We start from the raw sequence: 18,715 nt of genomic DNA, 5'->3' as shown, positions 1-18,715 counted from the left end.
TACAGATATATGATATTTGTTATATATATCATCAGTGTTTCCACCTTGTTTCAAATCTACATGTCCCTTCCAAGGTCATAACTTGTGTGTCATCTAGAATTCTGAGTTATCCACTCATAAATATGTCTTCACTCGGTCACTTGTGCTGTGAACTTGTGATTATGATATTTCTAACACCACTTTAAAGGCACATAAACCCTGGAATAAAAACATTCTGGCCAATGATGGGAACTTTTATAAAAAATTTAGTAATATTTACTTGTGAAAACCAACTGAACCCACATTTTAAAAATTTAGTTTGATAACAAAGAAACTGTAGTTCTGCTTGGTTAATTTCTGACTCTGGTCAGCAACCACCATGCACTGAAAAAGGCATGGAAGTGCTCTATAATCCCCCAGGAGTGATGCACTTTCCTGAAATAAAGCAGTGTTCTCTCTAAGGATATACATGCACATATTGTGAAGTTTTCTTTCAAAAGTTACTGAACTGGAATTTTCCATAGGTCATAGATGGCTTTGGACACATGCTATATGCACCGCTGCCTCCATTTAGAGTTTGTCCCCGAGGGTGTCCAAAAAGGCACCAAGCAAGGACGTTTGCTATAATTTAGCTTCACCCTCTATGTGACTTATAGCCTGCCATCTTGGGCAGTATCTTGGAAGAAGAGCCTCTTATTATGTCAATAGGCATTGATTTCTCTGAACGCAGCAGAATGCAGTGCATTTTCAGTAAAGATTAGCGGGAATACCCGACCAACTCAACAGTTTGCATGATCCCATCACTCTTTTATCTGCTTTGTGGAGGTTACGCTGCATCCTGATGTGTTTTTTTTCCTTTGTATGCATGTGTACAGGGAGTCAATGGCACCGCTGCACTCTACCACCATCGAGAGAAGAATAACGAGGCGGTCATTTGGGGTCCTTTGAGATCAGAGAAAGAGGCTCTCTTGCTCGGTAATTATTCCAACTCCGCTTCATGCCGTTTTGATCTATAAAACATCTTGAGCCGTGTGCTGAGGGGCTTGAATACCAGATGGGCTTGGAGAATTGAGTCCTAGCTTAAAAGCAAAGGAGGGCGAGCAGGTGCAGGAGCAGCCAAGCAGTTGAGCGCAAGGCTGTTCGGCCCATGTTTGAAGTGCTTCGATAACAATGACTAGTAAAGGTGAGGGAAGAGAGGTCGGACACTGCGGCAACACCTCAGCCTCTCTGTCATGTTTTTGGATGATGATCCTTAAGAGGAGCTCAGGGGAGCTGTTCTTCTTTTTGCCAGGCGCTTCATTGGCTCTAGCCCAGAGAAGACCACACATCCTTCGCTCTATCTAATGGCTGCACAACACCCGCTGCTCGCAAAGAGGACACATATACTGCATTGATGGAGTAGGGAACGTCAGCCAGGCTCTGAGGCCCTGAGCCAGAACAGCAGAAAAGCCAAACTCATTTGAGCAGAACAAAGTGATGGGACGGACTGAAGAACACAAATTGTTTAAGTCTCCAGGCGCTCCTGTACTAGACTGTTAGCTCTGAAGAGGACGTCTAATGCAGTTATTGAATTAGCTAGCTCTGTAAACATAATTTTGTATACGCTTCCACTGCTAGGCCATTCAAATGAGTTTGTTTGGCTAGATTTCTCATACGAGTATTTGAAAACAGATATGTTTATCTCGGTAAGCACGATGCACTGTAGCAGAACAGAGACGTATGGTGCCGGCTCGGCTGTTCTGCATTTTATAAAATCGGAACGGACATCTTGAGACTCCCCTTCCCTCCCCAAGCGTAGCTCTATGAAAGTAGGTCTTGCAGAGGGAATTGAATGAGGTTCATTCGTAATTGCCGGCGTTACGGCATATAAATCAAGGAAATAAATATTGGCTCAGGCCCTTCAGGCAAGGCACTATATCCTGTGCCTCTGCATCAGTGCTTTACCTTTGCAGGACCTCTCTGAAGTAATCAGCTTAAGTGGGGGGTGGGATGGGGCTTCTGCTTCAGGCGGTATATTTATGACCACGCGGCTGCGGCTCTTGTCTTGCCACAAGTCAGAGATGACATATGTTCATTCACAAGCCTGTTCTGTTGTCTGTCTCTCTACACAGGAATCATTTCAACCTTCCTCCATGTCCACCCATTTGGAGCCAACATTGAATATCTGTGGTCTTACATCCAGAGACTTGATACAAAGGTGATTATTCATGTTAATTAGTTACTGTCATCAGTTACCCTCATGCCATTGCAAACCCATGACTTTGGTTAATCTTCGAAACACAAATGAAGATATTTTTAATGAAACCTAAGAGGTTTCTTTCCCTCCATTGAAATTCCAGGTAACCAAAACAAGGAAGATCCATAAAGGTTATAATGTTGTCGTAAAACAAATCCAAATGAATTGAGCGATGTAACACAAGCAGGGCCTAAAACTAACTTTTTTTGCTATACCTGCTAATGGCCAGTTACTTAAAGGTTCTCTAAGCGATCCTGGGTGGAGTAACTTCCTGTTGACGTTCTTAGTGTTGTCAAACAAAACAGAGGCTAGCTAGACCCTCCCTCCGCCTCCTCCTCCCCTCCCATCCGTGCTTCCTGAAACAGTAATGATCAGAGTGATTTTTTCTTTGTCTTGTGTTGTTTGATTAACATTAAAAATGGCAACAGGAATATTAGGCTGCTGTCACTTTAAGAGTGAATGCATGGATCTACTATACACATGCATTTACTTTCTCAACTGTTTATGTCCAGTTAAGACATAACCAACTATGCTTATTAGGATACTCGCTATGTTTTTAAATAATTTTGTGTGAATTTGTCCACTCAAGTGCAAGACAACGTGAAAGAGAGCTCAGTTTAGCATTCACACGCAGTCTGAGACGCGGCTTTCTGGGCACACGCTTCAGATTTGTGCGCACAAAACTTTCCACACAGCGCTCGATTGAATGGAATGAGTTCCCTAAGGGGCGCCGCTAGCAATTTTGGGCCCTTTGAAAGAATATGAGGTTGGGACCGCACGCATTCCGCACCAAACAAACAAGTTAACCTAGCTATCCAAAATCTTTGTCTGCAATTTATTAATAATGACCTATTACGTTTGCTATTGCTTTTGACCACTAGGTATCACTATTTAGTCAGAGAGATCCAATGGATGTAGCTAGCACTAGCAGATGATTTATTATGCAAATGTAAATGTAATAGAAAAATACAGTACAGTAAGCAAATATTCATATTCATACATTATTAAACAAAACCAGTTGTTTAGTCAAAAATTCAAGAAGGTCCATATTTTAAAGCTCTTTCTAACTTATACTCAGCCTTAAAAGTAACATAGTTCTTGTAATTGTTAACTATAGCATTTGTTACAATAAGGATATAATTACAGATAAGACCATTTTTTCTTTCTTTCTTTTTATAGCAGTTGTTATGAAAAATAGCAACACAGTTAGAAACTATAGCTACAACATGCCACAGCTGTAATATAAATCTTTAGTGAAAAATCTATTCCCTTAATATCTTTTATAAATTCTACAACTAGTCAAAATAAATAAATTCTAGTATAATTCTAGCCACAATAAATAAATTCTAGTAAATGTGGTCATCATGAGAAGTTTAAAGCGGAACTCAGTAAGATTTGCGAAGCTCCCCCTACAGGTTCCTTCAGTGAATCACACTGTCGTAAATACTCCAAGCGCAGCTCTGGACTACAACAACTACAACGCTCACCAGCGTAGTAGTTTTGCAAATACAGTACAAGAAATCTCAATGGAGGTGGGTAATTTTGGAAATTGTCTTATAAAGTCATAGTATATACATTGTTTTTGAATTACCGTAAAGCATTTTGTCACTCTCGCGAACATGAGGCGAGATTGTGTCGGGTCGATGCAGCTCAACTTGCAAGTGCTGTTTTCCGGCGTAGACGTGCCAGAGGGTGTTAGTGCACGCCTCAAACACACCACTACAAGTCAATTAACCATCGTAAGGACTATTTATAAAGGTAAAAAAGTTAGCTTTAAAAAGCTTGCAGCATGATGTTTTCCCCTCTTTTCATCAGTCATTTTAGTGGCTGTTTTAGATCATGTTCGACTTTCTCCGTAGTGTTTTATATCCTCAATTGAATCCAAATGGGTTGCACATTTTATCATCAGCGTCGCATAGGAACGGCCCGTGCAAATCTTAACACATTTGGAGCGCGCTGGTGAACGTGCTTATGGTGATTCGCGCACCACTCCTGCAAAATTAAACAAATGGGCTTCAGTCACAGTCATATTGCACAGACAATTGATCCGTTCAGTTTATACAGCTTATAAAAGCTCCAAACGCGCGATGTATACAATTAATTAATAGTCTGATTCTACATTTCGGTGTGTGGGCGCTCAGAGTATCAGTTACATCTGAAAAGTGCCGGTACTGCATAACGGCCCACTTCGAGCACTGACTGTTACTACTAATAAAACCGATCTCTGGGGGCCCCAAAAGTGCGTGGGCCCTTGGAATCATCCTAACTTCCCCCCCTTAGCGGCGCCCCTGAGTCCCCTTTCACGTCTTTTTGTGCTTGAATAATTAAATTGTCAAGGCTTAAACTTTCGTGACGATGCAACACTGGCCTGTCAACTGTCCCGAGTGCCTCTCACATTTGTTCATGTTTATACATTGTTAGAATTCACAAAAATGTTAATTTAAGGCACTGAACACAAGTATTGTGAAGCGATATAAGAGACACAATCGCTTTATATGATGAACAGATTTAATTTAGGCTTTATTCACATATAAACACACACAGGCTGCATAGAGCGCATAACATACGGTAAACACAGAAGCTCGTGTATGTGTCACACGCTAGAACAAACCTCATTGGTTCTCATGCATCAAACAAGCACAGTTGAGCTTCCATTTATCATATGTGATGTGCTCTATGTATGTGTTTTCATCATTATTTAGATGTAAATAAAAGCCTAAATTAAATCTGTTCATCATGTAAAATGATTGTGTCTCTTTAGGTTTCATTAAAAAAAAAAAAAAAAATCTTAATTTGTGTTTCGATGAATAATCAAAGTCTTGTGTGTTTGAAACAACTTGAGGGTGTGTAAATGCTGACAGTTTTCATTTTTGGGTGAACTATAATTTTAATTCATTCACACATTATGGCAATGAGTGTGCATGCAGAATTAACAAAAGATTAGAAACAATCTCATTTGAGTCAATATGTTAAATGAGCCATGTGTTCGTTATCTCTTTGACCCTTAAATACCCCATGAAATATTAGAGGGACTGTTTGAATTCAGCTATTTGCACCCGGGTAGCCTGGTGGAGCTGGACCAGTCTACAGCATAATGCAGATTTCATGTGTCAGATGTGGTCTTGAGGGCACTGAATGTGTTCTGACATTTTGCATGGTGGCACTTACGTGCAGACAAACCTGAATTTGAATCCCGTTTGTGACATTTTTTGATCCCACTCCTCTTCCCATTCCTTCCTGTCAGCACTCTCACTGTCTTTATGAATAAAAGTCCCAAAATAATAATAAAAAGTTACTATTATAATATACTATTATAACAGAACTGTATATGTTAATATTCTATTGTATAATATATTTAGGCGGTAAGTTGTTTTGTGAATCATACCGAGTAACAGATTTCAGATAAAAATGTAAAGAACAACATTTATGGAAACTTTTCTTACCGTAAATTGGTTGTGATGGAAGTGGCTGGAATTTGTTTTTGAAAATGTCTTTATTGCTTTTGTTCATGGCATAAGCTGGCAAGTATAAATTTGCCAGTCTGTAAAGTAAATTCTATTGACCATTAACAAAATTGAAAGAAAAGAAACCTGCACTCAGCAAGCCATTTCATGGAGTTTTTAATATGAAATCAGCTGATTAGTTTACATTCTAAATATCCCAATCTAAATAGTCATTTAACTTTAAACTAATAGTAGTGAAAACAAGCAGTATTATAAACTGAATAAAAATGTTTATATAATCTCTGTCTAAAAAATGAGCAGTACAGTACGACAGAACTGTTTGCAGGAAGCAAATGACAAATATACTGACAAACACATTAGTGCCTTTGATTAATTTCTAAGCAAGCATAGGCGAGGACACAATAGGCAATTTTATGTCAGTTTATGCACTAAATGTTCAACATGGATCTAAGTGTCACTTTGCTTCGCTCATGTCTCATTCTTCAGATCTCGGCCAGTGAACTTGAAAGATTAATGGTCCGACTGCCCAACATGTTCAAGCAAGAGTTCAGTGGCGTTGGCGCAACGTTGGAGAAACGCTGGAAGTTCTGCGGGTTTGAGGCTCTGAAGTCGGCGTGATTCGCAGAGCCACATACACTGACGCTGAGGCTGCTGGGCCTCTGGAGGACTGATCCAGGTTCAGCGAGAAGTGCCAGAGCCTCATAGACAAACAACAGGCTCTACACCCCTGTATTCCGCCTCAGATCAGATGGCTGTCGCTCTTTCTTGCAGACTCTTGAGAGGAAGTAAGACTCTACATGTGGCACAGCATCAGATGTATTTACTTGAAAAAACTCCTTCCAGACTTCTGTGCCGATTGCGTAACTTATCTGTCAGTGGTGTCGTCCCTGAAGGCTGGGAGATATCCAGGAATATCGCGCCTCTCGGTTAAAAATACGGAATGTCGAATGTGGGACACAGATGTGTGATTGCGGCCCTCTGCGCCCATCAAAGCCAGAGTGTGTGTGTGAAGATGATTTCTGCTCTGAAAAATGATTTAATACATGGCCAAAGTGCTGGAGCTGATAGACAACAGTTGCACAGCTGACGCTCTTTGGACAGTTTGCTGTGTTTCAGGCCATCCATGTTGTGTAGCCGATGTACGTAACATGCTCTTCATGTCTTGATGCACTGTTGTTAATGGTCTGCTTATGTAAATTATGATTTTTAAAAAAAAAAATAATAATAATAATAAAAAAAAAAAACAATTAAAAAACTTTTTATCCAAAATCTAATGCAGTAGTACTTGGAGAAATCAAAGTTTTTAATAGCCAGCTTTGGGTGCCATTTACCATAGTACTGAACTGAAAACAGAACATTTAAGAATTGCGTTGTTTTCAACTACTGAAATTCCACAAATGTCATACCAGTTTAAAGGAGACCTATAATTCCCATTTTACAAGATGTAATATAAATCTCTGGTGTCCCCAGAATGTGTTTGTGAAGTTTCAGCTCAAAATACCCCACAAATCATTTATTATAGCTCGTCAAATTTGCCCCTATTTGGGTGTGAGCAAAAACACACCGTTTTTGTGTGTGTCCCTTTAAATAAAAATGAAATTTTTCAGAAGAGGGCGGAGCTTTAACAAGCTTAGGTTGCTCAACATCAACAAAGCTGGAGAATCTCACGCAGCCAAAATGACGATTGTCAGTAATTTGTTCAGCTTTACATTGTTGAAACCGGAGTCGGACACTGATGGAGAGACTCAGGAAGAAGTTACAGCTATTAGAATGCAGCTGGAAGTTTCTAAATGGTTAGTGGATAAATTTATGTAGTTGCTGTGGAGTTGATTCAACTCATCAACTAGCATGTGTCGTCATGTTAATCTTTTGTGCAAATCCAGCATGACCCTTGTTTCTAATGCAGTCAGGCGTAAAATGATGGCATGGTAACAACACTCTACTACAACAACTCTTCCTCTTCTCTAAAGCAGCCCAACATGTTCTCGGGGGCAGGGTTTATGTAAATTTTAGGGTTAGTGATGTCACTAACCTGGGAAGAAGCTCAATGTAGTCCCTACCAGCCATTTGTTGTACACAGCTAAATCACCTCTGCTCGGAGTACATATGGTCCCTCTCTAAATAGTGCAACACTGAAGCAGAGTTAAAGATAATGAGATAATTAAGCGATAAATTAAGTGATGAATGAGCATTAGTGATGAACACCTGCTGTTAACAAGCAGAATCACTGAAGAAAAGATAATCCTCCTCTACTGAGATCTTGAGAGATAGGTCTTTTATCTTCAGTTGATTTCATCTAAGACTGTGGCTGAAGTCAGTTGTAGTTCTTGTGTTTCTCTTTTCTTCAGGGATTCTGCTTGTTAACAGCAGGTGCTCATCACTAACGCTCAATCATCACTTAATTATCTCATTAACTTTAACTCTGGTTAAGTGTTACTTTAACACTATTTAGAGAGGGACCATATTTACTCCAAGAAGAGCTCATTTAACTCCGGTGATTTTGCTGTGTAGTTCTTAAAAAGTGTTTTCTGTAAAAGAAAATATCTCCCTTTGCATTGAACTTTGAGCGTCGTAACTTTGCAGACGTTGTTTATGCGGAAACAGCAACATTACACACTAACTAAAGTTAAAAAAGTGAAATCATAATCAACCACCCCTTTAACACCTTTTGGGGTGTGGCCAATTTAAATTCACCCTCGTGAACTGAAGGGGAGCCAGTTCTTAAATTCTGGATTTTGCCCAACCCCGTTCCCGGCAGCGTCTTTGAATATGTCAAAGCTGCCTGGTAGTGTTGTGTCTGACATGTTTTTTGATTCATGTCTGGGATAAACAACTGAACTATCTGCCATGAATGCGGAGCAGAACTTCCCTAATCACCCAGAATATAACAAGCTGTGAATAATGAATGAGAGGGGAGGAGAATGCTGCTCTGTGTGTGTTTAATGTGATCTATTTGCTATTTACATCAGCCACTGAGATGCTGATAGCAACATAGTAGTGCATTTGAGACCATCTAAGCCATTTGCATTGTTGTTTGTCCCAGCACTGGCATTATTCGAGGTTGTTAGAGTAATGAATAATTAATGCACAAGGATCAAGGATTATGGTGATGCAAGACCTAAAGCACCCGCATCTGTAGAGAACCCTTTTAGTTGCATTTGCGAAGTGTAATTCAAACAAACAATAGATATGTTGTAAAACTGTGAGATAGATTTACAAAAATGAACACTTCATGTACACTGCAGAAATGTTCTATATAGAGCACTGCAGGGATGACATCAAAAACGGGAAGACGCCACCAGTTCCCTTGAGATTATCCTATGTTTTTTTTTGTAAGGGGGTTTTTCAATTTATGAGTAAAATAAGGTTGCGGTAAACTTAAAGATACTTGGACATTTTATTCTACAACGTAAACTGCACATGGTCTTATCTACTTATTAAAAACATACCAGATCCAGGTGGTATAAACAAACATAACTTGTGGAGCGCTCTCGGTGTATGCATTTATTTGCCATTTTAACTGATGAAAACAGAGCGTAAATGTAAATCTATGGGATTTTTTTGGAGTTCCGATAGTCTGATCAGTTAGAAAAGATATAGCACACTAAGAACAGTCTGAAGGTCGTCTGCCTGTTGTCTTCTGCAAGGTGACCATGTTGTTAGTGTTAATATCACATGATCAACGTCAAGCGTCATGGCAAAGCATTAAAGTCCATCCAACCCCTAGTGGAACCCAAATTGGCATTGGTGCAAAAAGTGGCAATGTCTGAAAATTAGTTGGAAATTCTGGGTTGCTCCCATGTCCAATAGCATTATAACATGACTGACAAAATCTTTGGCAAAAGCTCTGGCAAAAAAAAAGCGGTAATCAGATGGATTAACAAAAGCTATTGGCCAGTGATTGTTTTTAATATGCAGTTCAAAATGTTACAGTTCCATTAATATTTTAAATGTAAACTAAACAATTTGAAATATTTTGATTTGAAAATTTATATTTATTTACATTTTTTTATTCGTTTTTTTTTATTTTTTTTATTTTTTATTTTTTTTAAGTGGCACTCCTAGACTTGCATTTCCATGTACGTAATACAGTACAAAAAAACATGTACAATATACCATAACTAGTGTACTTCAAAGCAGCAATGGGAAACTGTGATACAAGTGATATAAATTAACACCTCAACCAGTCAAGATCATTAATTGAACAATTAAGTGCTATAATTAGTTCTAAGAACAGGCTTTCTTCAGCTATTACTGTTCTGAACTTAATCATAAAAGATCAGTGAGCAGAACATCTGCATTTTCTCAGTAGAGAGAATGAAACGGACTAACTGCAATGAAATGTTAATAATCTTAGTAAAAGAAGCAGAGGTCAATTTTCAATTTCTAAGCTGAGGCCTTTTAATCCCACTCAGAGATGACAGCTCGATATTCAGCGGAGTTGTTTTCAAGTGCGCACACGGAAATCGGAAACCATACAGACAACAAATAAACGAGAAGAGACAGTAATACCTCCTGGAGTATATTTAGACTTCCTGTATCAGATCAAACTGACATTTCCTTGGAAAATGAATTAGACGTAGTCGAGCTCTCAAGTGGTTTTCAAAGTTTGCTCTGAATGTAAACCTCTTATTATCAAGCAGTGTGTCATTCATATGATGATGAGTGCTGCTTCAGAAGAGTGAATATACTGCACTGCAGAGCTCTCAGTCCATCCATCCATCCATCCCTTTCCATCTCTATCTATCTATCTATCTATCTATCTATCTATCTATCTATCTATCTATCTATCTATCTATCTATCTATCTATCCGTCCACCCGTCCATCCATCCATCCCATCCATCTGTCCGTCCATTAATCAATCAATCCATCCATCCATCCATCCATCTGACCATCCTTCCATCTGTCCATCCATCCATCTTTTTCCATCCATCTCTGTCTCTCTATCTCTCTATCTATCTATCTATCTATCTATCCATCCATCCATCCATCCATCCTTTTCCATCTGTCCGTCCATTAATCAATCAATCCATCCATCCATCCATCCATCCATCCATCCATCCCTTTCTATCTATCTATCTATCTATCTATCTATCTATCTATCTATCTATCTATCCCTTTCCATCTCTATCTATCTATCTATCTATCTATCTATCTATCTATCTATCTATCTATCTATCTATCTATCCATCCATCCATCCATCCATCCATCCATCCATCCCTTTCCATCTCTATCTATCTATCCATCCATCCATCCATCCCTTTCCATATCTATCTATCTATCTATCTATCTATCTATCTATCTATCTATCTATCTATCTATCTATCTATCTATCTATCTATCTATCTATCTATCTATCTATCTATCCGTCCGTCCATCCATCCATCCATCCATCCATCCACCGACCCACCCACCCACCCATCTATCTCCGTCCGTCCGCCTGCCCATCTATCTATCTATCTATCTATCTATCTATCTATCTATCTATCTATCTATCTATCTATCTATCTATCTATCTATCTATCTATCTATCTATCTATCTATCTATCCATCCATCCATCCATCCATCCCTTTCCATCTCTATCTATCTATCTATCTGTCCATTCATCCGCCCATCCATCTATCTATCTATCTATCTATCTATCTATCTATCTATCTATCTATCTATCTATCTATCTATCTATCTATCTATCTATCTATCCTTCTGTCCATCTATCTGTCCGTCCATCCATCCATCCATCCATCCATCCATCCACCGACCCACCCACCCATCTATCTCCGTCCGTCCGCCTGCCCGTCTATCTATCTATCTATCTATCTATCTATCTATCTATCTATCTATCTATCTATCTATCTATCTATCTATCTATCTATCTATCCATCCATCCATCCATCCATCCATCCCTTTCCATCTCTATCTATCTATCTATCTATCTGTCCATTCATCCGCCCATCCATCTATCTATCTATCTATCTATCTATCTATCTATCTATCTATCTATCTATCTATCTATCTATCTATCTATCTATCTATCTATCCTTCTGTCCATCTATCTGTCCGTCCATCCATCCATCCATCCATCCATCCACCGACCCACCCACCCATCTATCTCCGTCCGTCTGCCTGCCCGTCTATCTATCTATCTATCTATCTATCTATCTATCTATCTATCTATCTATCTATCTATCTATCTATCTATCTATCTATCTATCTATCTGTCCATTCATCCGCCCATCCATCTATCTATCTATCTATCTATCTATCTATCTATCTATCCTTCTGTCCATCTATCTGTCCGTCCATCCATCCATCCATCCATCCATCCATCCATCCATCTTTTTCCATCCATCCATCCATCCATCCATCCATCCACCGACCCACCCACCCATCTATCTCTGTCTGTCCATCCATCCGTCCATCCATCCATCTTTTTCCATCCATCCATCCATCCATCCATCCATCCATCCATCCATCCATCCATCCATCCATCCATCCACCCATTAACCCACCCACCCATCTATCCATCTATCATCCATCTATCCATCCATCCATCCATCCATCCATCCATCCATCCATCCATCTATCTATCTATCTATCTATCTATCTATCTATCTATCTATCTATCTATCTATCTATCTATCTATCTATCTATCTATCTATCTATCCTTCTGTCCATCTATCTGTCCATTCATCCACCCATCTATCTATCTATCCACCCATCTATCCACCCATCTATCTATCTATCTATCTATCTATCTATCTATCTATCTATCTATCTATCTATCTATCTATCTAATATTTCTTATATTTTAATGTATGAGTTATATGGTCTGAGGGCAGGTGCATATCTTCTGAAATTATAACTTTGGACGATTTCATGCATTACAGCTCAATTACTATAATTAACTATTCATAGCGAGTGTTCAAAAAGAATATTTAAATTATGATTATTTCACTTTACTGATAAAACTAACATTTGGCAATCAATAAAACATAACCAAAAACTGAAAGCTTCATTAATGCCCAAAAGTGAATGTGTGAATATTTTCACATTCTCAGTAGCAAGCAAGACTGCTGGACTGGTTACAAAACTCATTCTCCAGAGATTATATATTTTGTGCTCGCACAAAAATAATAAAAGGAGTTGTAGTTGATGTCGACAGCTGCATAGGACAGACATGCATTGTCTGGCCAAGCTATTTTTATTGACTGAGGCAACAAACAAAAATAGTGCTGCTGCAATAATGCTGGCCAATGAAATGAGGCCTGCCAAACAGCCCATATTACAGCTTCACTTCCCTATCTGACGGATTGCTTTGTTTTCACTGCTCCGCCAGCAACTGAAAATGAACGAGACGCTCTTGTTGCGGTTTCACGCGGTGGCTGCATTAAGCACATGCATATTTTTCCAGCTTTCCTTCCCAGGCCATTTTGATTTTCATCCATGAAGTCTGTACTGCAATGAACGTCTTTAAAGTGATGGATGACCATCGAGGCACCAACACACACGACAGCCTGTTTACACGCTCAGATTGAACGCTTGTCTTTCCCTCCTATTTTGGATCCCTCCCAAACAGTTAGCCAGAGCTTGCTCTATTGTTCCCATCTGTCTGCTACTCACATCAGCGTTGAAGAGACGGAGATGTCGTATTTGTCCTGTGGGTGCCATCAGCATGTCTATTGTCTCCGTATTAATGAAAACCAGGTGATATGACATAAGCAGCTCTTCACCCTGATTGGTCAAGCCTGAGGCACAGAGATATTGCACTGCATTGCAGGAGCCCAAAGTCAGATTAAATGGCCTGCACAGCTAGTCATTTTCTCGAAAGGGTTTTCCTCATTTCACAGAAGAAAGTGCAAAAAAGTAACACGTTCCCATCACCAATGAGCTGCATATTTTTGCATTAAGATGAGCGATTTAGCAGCGAAATGTTTTTAGCCTAAGAAAATGAAGCACTGGGGCTCTCCAAGGGAGCCTGGGAGACAAAGCTGGGTTTGTAAATGAGGTTTATTGACATCGTCTATAAATAAACCTAGTGGGAGGGGGAATACGGCAACATTAGATGTGTGGATTTCTGCTAATGAAGCTGCTCGACAGCTCTAATTAGCGTCAGCCTTTATGTGCTTTGTTTATAACGATTAGAAATTCAAAACTAAAGTCATTTACATCCCTCCAAATGTCATGCATTTCACTGCATCGGTGGCGGTGTGAATGATTTGTGAATTACATTCGGTATGAAAATCATTTTCATGCTCTAAAACCATCAAATGAAAACATTTGTGCTGGTGTTAGTACATGGCATCCATCATCATTCTGAAGGTGATCTTATTAAAGGTCCCCACTGGAGAGCATTTCAGCTTCTCTGCATGAAGCTAATGAGGCTTGTCTAGAACTGAGAGTATTGCACATTATAGTACTGTACTGCTGTTTTGTAAATAACTGTACATTACACTCAGGTAGACAGCAGTTGACACTAGTTCTCAACAGATCTTTCCTCCAGATGTCAATCGTATCTACATTGCTTCTCTTCTGAAATTCAAACAATCTGTGCAAAGCGTCCCACTGAGCACACTTGGAAATACATTCTGTTTGGCGCAATTTATCCTCTGCAGTGTGATGGAACATGCCATGCTAAACTTTACAGGTGCATCACAAAAACTAGCAAAGGAAGGTGTCAAGAGTCAACAAAATTAATACTGCCTCAAAAAGGTTTGAAGTTTGAAGGTTCTGGGTAGCCTGGATGCCAGCCGAACTTAGCCCCGCCCACAACATTTTGAGGTCGGGGAGTTCGGTCTGGACTCGATCCGTAGAGGAGTAATTATGCCCGAACAGAAACTGTTCGGACCAATCACATTGTCAGGGCGATGATTGACAGATTATCACCAGAAACGTAATCAGCCACGTCATCAGAGCGCTTGGGGAGTTTGATTGACAAGCGATCTAACCAATCAGAACGCCGCATCCGCCATTTTGTCTGACAAAGCAGTCAGGAGTTAGAAGATTAACCTCGGTGGAGTTAAACTTGAAAAATTGTGCATATTGACGTCTTTCCGCGTTTGAAACAACATTCATTCTCATGTTCATTCATGTTTATGTGATGCTATAAATGGACTAGTAGGAAGAGATGATCGGTTCACGAGCCTCTTGAGCTGAGGCGCTACAGCAATCTGTCACGGTCATGGTCACAACTCATTAAAGAGCCACAAAATTTATTGTTTGAATTTTTTTAATAACTACACAGTTTGAAAGCTGGGACTTTGTTTAATATCATAAGTAACCTGCTCTGTCTCGTCTGTCGATGTGTTGTCAGTTTCCTCTTTGCTCCGCGATGTATTTTCCACTCTGTGTGGCGTGACAGCGCCACGGCTTGTCTGACAAAGCAACAGTAACTAAGGGGGGCGGGTCTTTGCGAAAGGTCAATTAGTTTACAACAATGATGGCTGTTGAAGAACTGAGATGTGTAGTTAATTTGTTCATCTTCGGAGCACAAATTAAGATATTTTTGTTGAAATACGATGGCTCAGTGAGGCCTGCATAGCCAGCAATGACATTTCCTCTCTCAAGATCCATTAATGTACTAAAAACATATTTAAATCAGTTCATGTGAGTACAGTGGTTCAATTTATATAGTGATAGCCGATTTCAAAACACTGGTTCAGTAAGCTTCGGAGCGTTATGAATCTTTTGTGTCGAATCATGATTCGGATCGCGTGTCAAACTGCCAAATTGCTAAAATCACGTGACTTTGGCGCTGTGAACCACTGATTCGACACGCTGATTCATAATGCTCTGAAGCTTCATTACGGGTGTGGATCGGCATGAGGGTGAGTAATAAATGACATTATTTTCATTTTTAGGTGAACTAACCCTTTAAACGTACACTTGTGGCTTTTAGAGCGCGGTCTACACAATAATCTATTCCCTTACCTGTCCAAGACAAAAGAAGTTTATCTTCGGCCGTACTGCTTCTCTTGTTGTCTTCACTGGTAAAAGCATAATAAAAACTTTGTTTCATTTTCTAATTTTCGTCCTTTGCATCAGCAAACGAAACTACGCTACTAGTGTATCACAGTGGTGTGCACGGTCAATATAAGCTGTGAATGCTCTGCATACCCAAGCCATTCGTGGACTCGCTAATTAATACAAACACTATAAATTACTATAAATTCCTTTGTTTGAGGTGTACCATAAAGCTTACATGATAAAATGTTGGTAATGCGTATAACTGTCCGTCACATATTTATTTGCGAAACCACAGTAATTTTCTTGAAATCTGCCAGTGACGGAGGGTTCCAGGTATGCTGATCTTACAGCAGCTTTGGCGCCTACACACTGTTGTTATGTTATCATCACTGTCGCGCGTTCTCATTTGTTTGCTGGCCTATGAAGGCTTTAGAGCGCAGAGTAAGCTGTCCACAAATCGCTCACCCAAAAGGAAAAATGTGCTGCTGCTGCCAGATCTCGATCTTCGAAAATCACATCGCATTGGATACAAAACTAACTTGACTAAATCAAATTAAAAAATCATAACTGAAACTATTTTAATAGTAGGCTATTTTATTTTCTCCACAGGGAAATTAATTTTTACAAAAACTAGGCTAAAATGTTAAAGACAGATTGTAAGCAGTTAGGAGTTTGGAATCGATGGTCTTCGTTTGTTAATGCCACCAATTTGCATTATTTCAACGTATTTTTAAAAGAATACTTATATTTTTATTTATTTATATTGGGTTTAATTAATTATTATTTGTAATAGGCTACTAATAGGCCTAATTATTACGTTATACTTATTATTAATTCTTAATTTATAAAATATACTTCTGGCATACTTTTAAACTGACACCTGTCTTAGAGTTTATTTTTTGGTAAGCCAACGTGCTGTACCGTTTAAAGGTGACGTAGTCTATGTATTTTGTGCTGCACTAGTGCCACCTAGAGGAATCACAAAAATACAGCAAACGACCCTTTGTGCGTCATGTCCGACCCAAACAATACAATCACAGCTCTTAAGGCAGGAACTCACCAAGCCGACGAACTAATGGCGACGAAATCAGACTGTGAGGTTGGTTCACGTCGGCAGATTCTGGGTCCAGAGTTTGCCTGACACACCAAACTGACGCTCGACAGCCGACGGCCAAGTAGCAAGTCCGTTCTGCGCCTGCGCAAGATGAAATGCCTTTCCGTACCAGCAGGTGGCAGTAGCTGAACAGCCAATCAGAATGATCAGACGGCCCAATGGACCAACGAGCTCAACATGTCGAATCGGCCGAAAAAAGCCGACGAGGACCAACTTCAGCCGACGGTGCGGAACACACTGAGAAAACTTAGTAGGCCGACGAACAAAAACTGCCCAACGGCCAAACGTCGGCTTGGTGTGTTTCTGCCTTTAGAGATGATTATGAAGGCATGTCTCAACCAAGCGTGCAACACGAGTCCTGAAAAGTGAAGCCAAACACGCGGCCTTAGTTATGACAATGGAAGAGAGTGAAGGTGCGTCGTCCATATATTTTTTACAGTCTCAACATAGTGATGGGCAGATCGAGGCTTCGTGAAACACTGAAACAGTTGAAGCAAATGTGCCGTAATGATTCGAGGCTTCGAAACAATCTGACACCCGTCTCCACGGTGACCCCTACTGGTCAGAACAGTGGAAATGCAACAAAACTCAGGCCAAACATGCATTAAAAATACCCTTTAATAAATGTATTGCAAAAGTTTTATTGAAAGCAAAATCAATCAAATGGAATTAACTAATCATCTAATAAGATTAAATATATAGTGTATGTATAATATGTGTTCTTTTATCAATTTTAAAGGCTTGTTTCTTTGTTCCATGGCTCACGCTAAACAGGCCAATAAGAGATTAAAAACTACCATTATTAATTTTAATTATTCTAATGTATAATTAGAACATCTACAAATGTATAAAACTGATCGGAGATCAGGCAAAACCATAGGGTAAAGTCCTAGACACTTGTTCAATAGTTCACAGTGAATCTGCATGATTCATGGGCTCACTTTATCATCGCCCTCTATCGGTGAACTATTGAAATTTCGAACTGTTTCGAAACAGTGATGACGTAACGAAGCCTTGTTTACTAAAATCACGTGACTTTAGCAGTTTGATACATGCTCCGAATCACTGATTCGAAACAAAAGATTCATGAAGCTTCGGAGCTTCATGAAGCAGTGTTTCGAAATCGGCCATCACTATCTCAACAGGTAAATATAGGCTACTTTCAATAAAAGGTCTAAAGAAATACTTCTTACTGTGTTTCTTTGTGTCAAGAGAGTGAGCAACTGAGTATCTAAGAGTGAACGCGAGAGTTTAGCTCATAATAAACAAGTCAAACGTTCATATCTGCACCGGGCACAATTTTGACATAGGGGTGGCCTGTTGCATGAAGCTAGTTGATGTTTCAGAGTAGATTTAGAGTTGACAAATCCAGATAAATCCACCCTGGTTTAGATTTAGTGCACCTGAAAGTTAGCCTGGGTGCCAGCCCGAACCCCGCCCACAACATTTTTTGGACGGGAAGTTCGGTCTGGACTCGATCCATTGTGGAGTAATTATGCTCGGCTCCCAGAAGGCCGAGCCAATCAAATTGCCAGGGCGGGCTTTAATCGATGATGGACAGGCTATCTGCGGTTACGTAACCACCCACGTCATCAAAGAGCGCTTGGGTTGAATTGGTTTTCACCAACGATGACTGCAGCTGGAGAAGTAAGATGTTTAGATTCCGCTATCACGTCTGTAATAAAAGAAATCGACAGCGCATTAATTTTAAAAGATGAACAAAGAACCGCAATCAAGGCATTTGTCGATGGGAAAGATGTGTTTGCCGTCCTTCCAACGGGATTCGGCAAAAGTTTAAGTACAAGTTCAACATACGTCACTTACTGCGTTGCTCTGATTGGTTGTAGGTCTATCCAATTGAGTGCAGAGTTTGTTTTTTTTACTGGTTCGGTTAAGACACGCCCCATAATTCAAGTGCAATGGAGCAGTATCAGACTCACATTCTGCCTAGAATA

The 18,715-nt window shown here is 39.7% G+C and overlaps 1 protein-coding gene across 2 annotated transcripts in view; it reads left to right on the top strand.

Moving 5' to 3' along the window:
* enox1 (ecto-NOX disulfide-thiol exchanger 1) overlaps positions 1–6,959 on the top strand; it is a 143,609-nt gene extending 136,650 nt beyond the window's left edge. For both annotated transcript variants that reach the window (XM_048193016.1, XM_048193015.1), the window contains 3 exons: positions 855–954; positions 2,091–2,176; positions 6,166–6,959. In XM_048193016.1, the coding sequence (XP_048048973.1) occupies positions 855–954; positions 2,091–2,176; positions 6,166–6,297 (318 nt within the window). In that variant the 3' untranslated portion in view covers positions 6,298–6,959. The remainder of the gene's footprint in view (positions 1–854; positions 955–2,090; positions 2,177–6,165) is intronic.
* The last annotated feature ends 11,756 nt before the right edge of the window (positions 6,960–18,715 follow it).

The sequence above is a fragment of the Megalobrama amblycephala genome, linkage group LG6 (assembly GCF_018812025.1).
Source record: "Megalobrama amblycephala isolate DHTTF-2021 linkage group LG6, ASM1881202v1, whole genome shotgun sequence".
In the NCBI taxonomy this organism is placed as follows: Eukaryota; Metazoa; Chordata; class Actinopteri; order Cypriniformes; family Xenocyprididae; genus Megalobrama; species Megalobrama amblycephala.
Note: the sequence above shows the minus strand (reverse complement) of the source record. Positions and strands in the feature narration are given on the sequence as shown.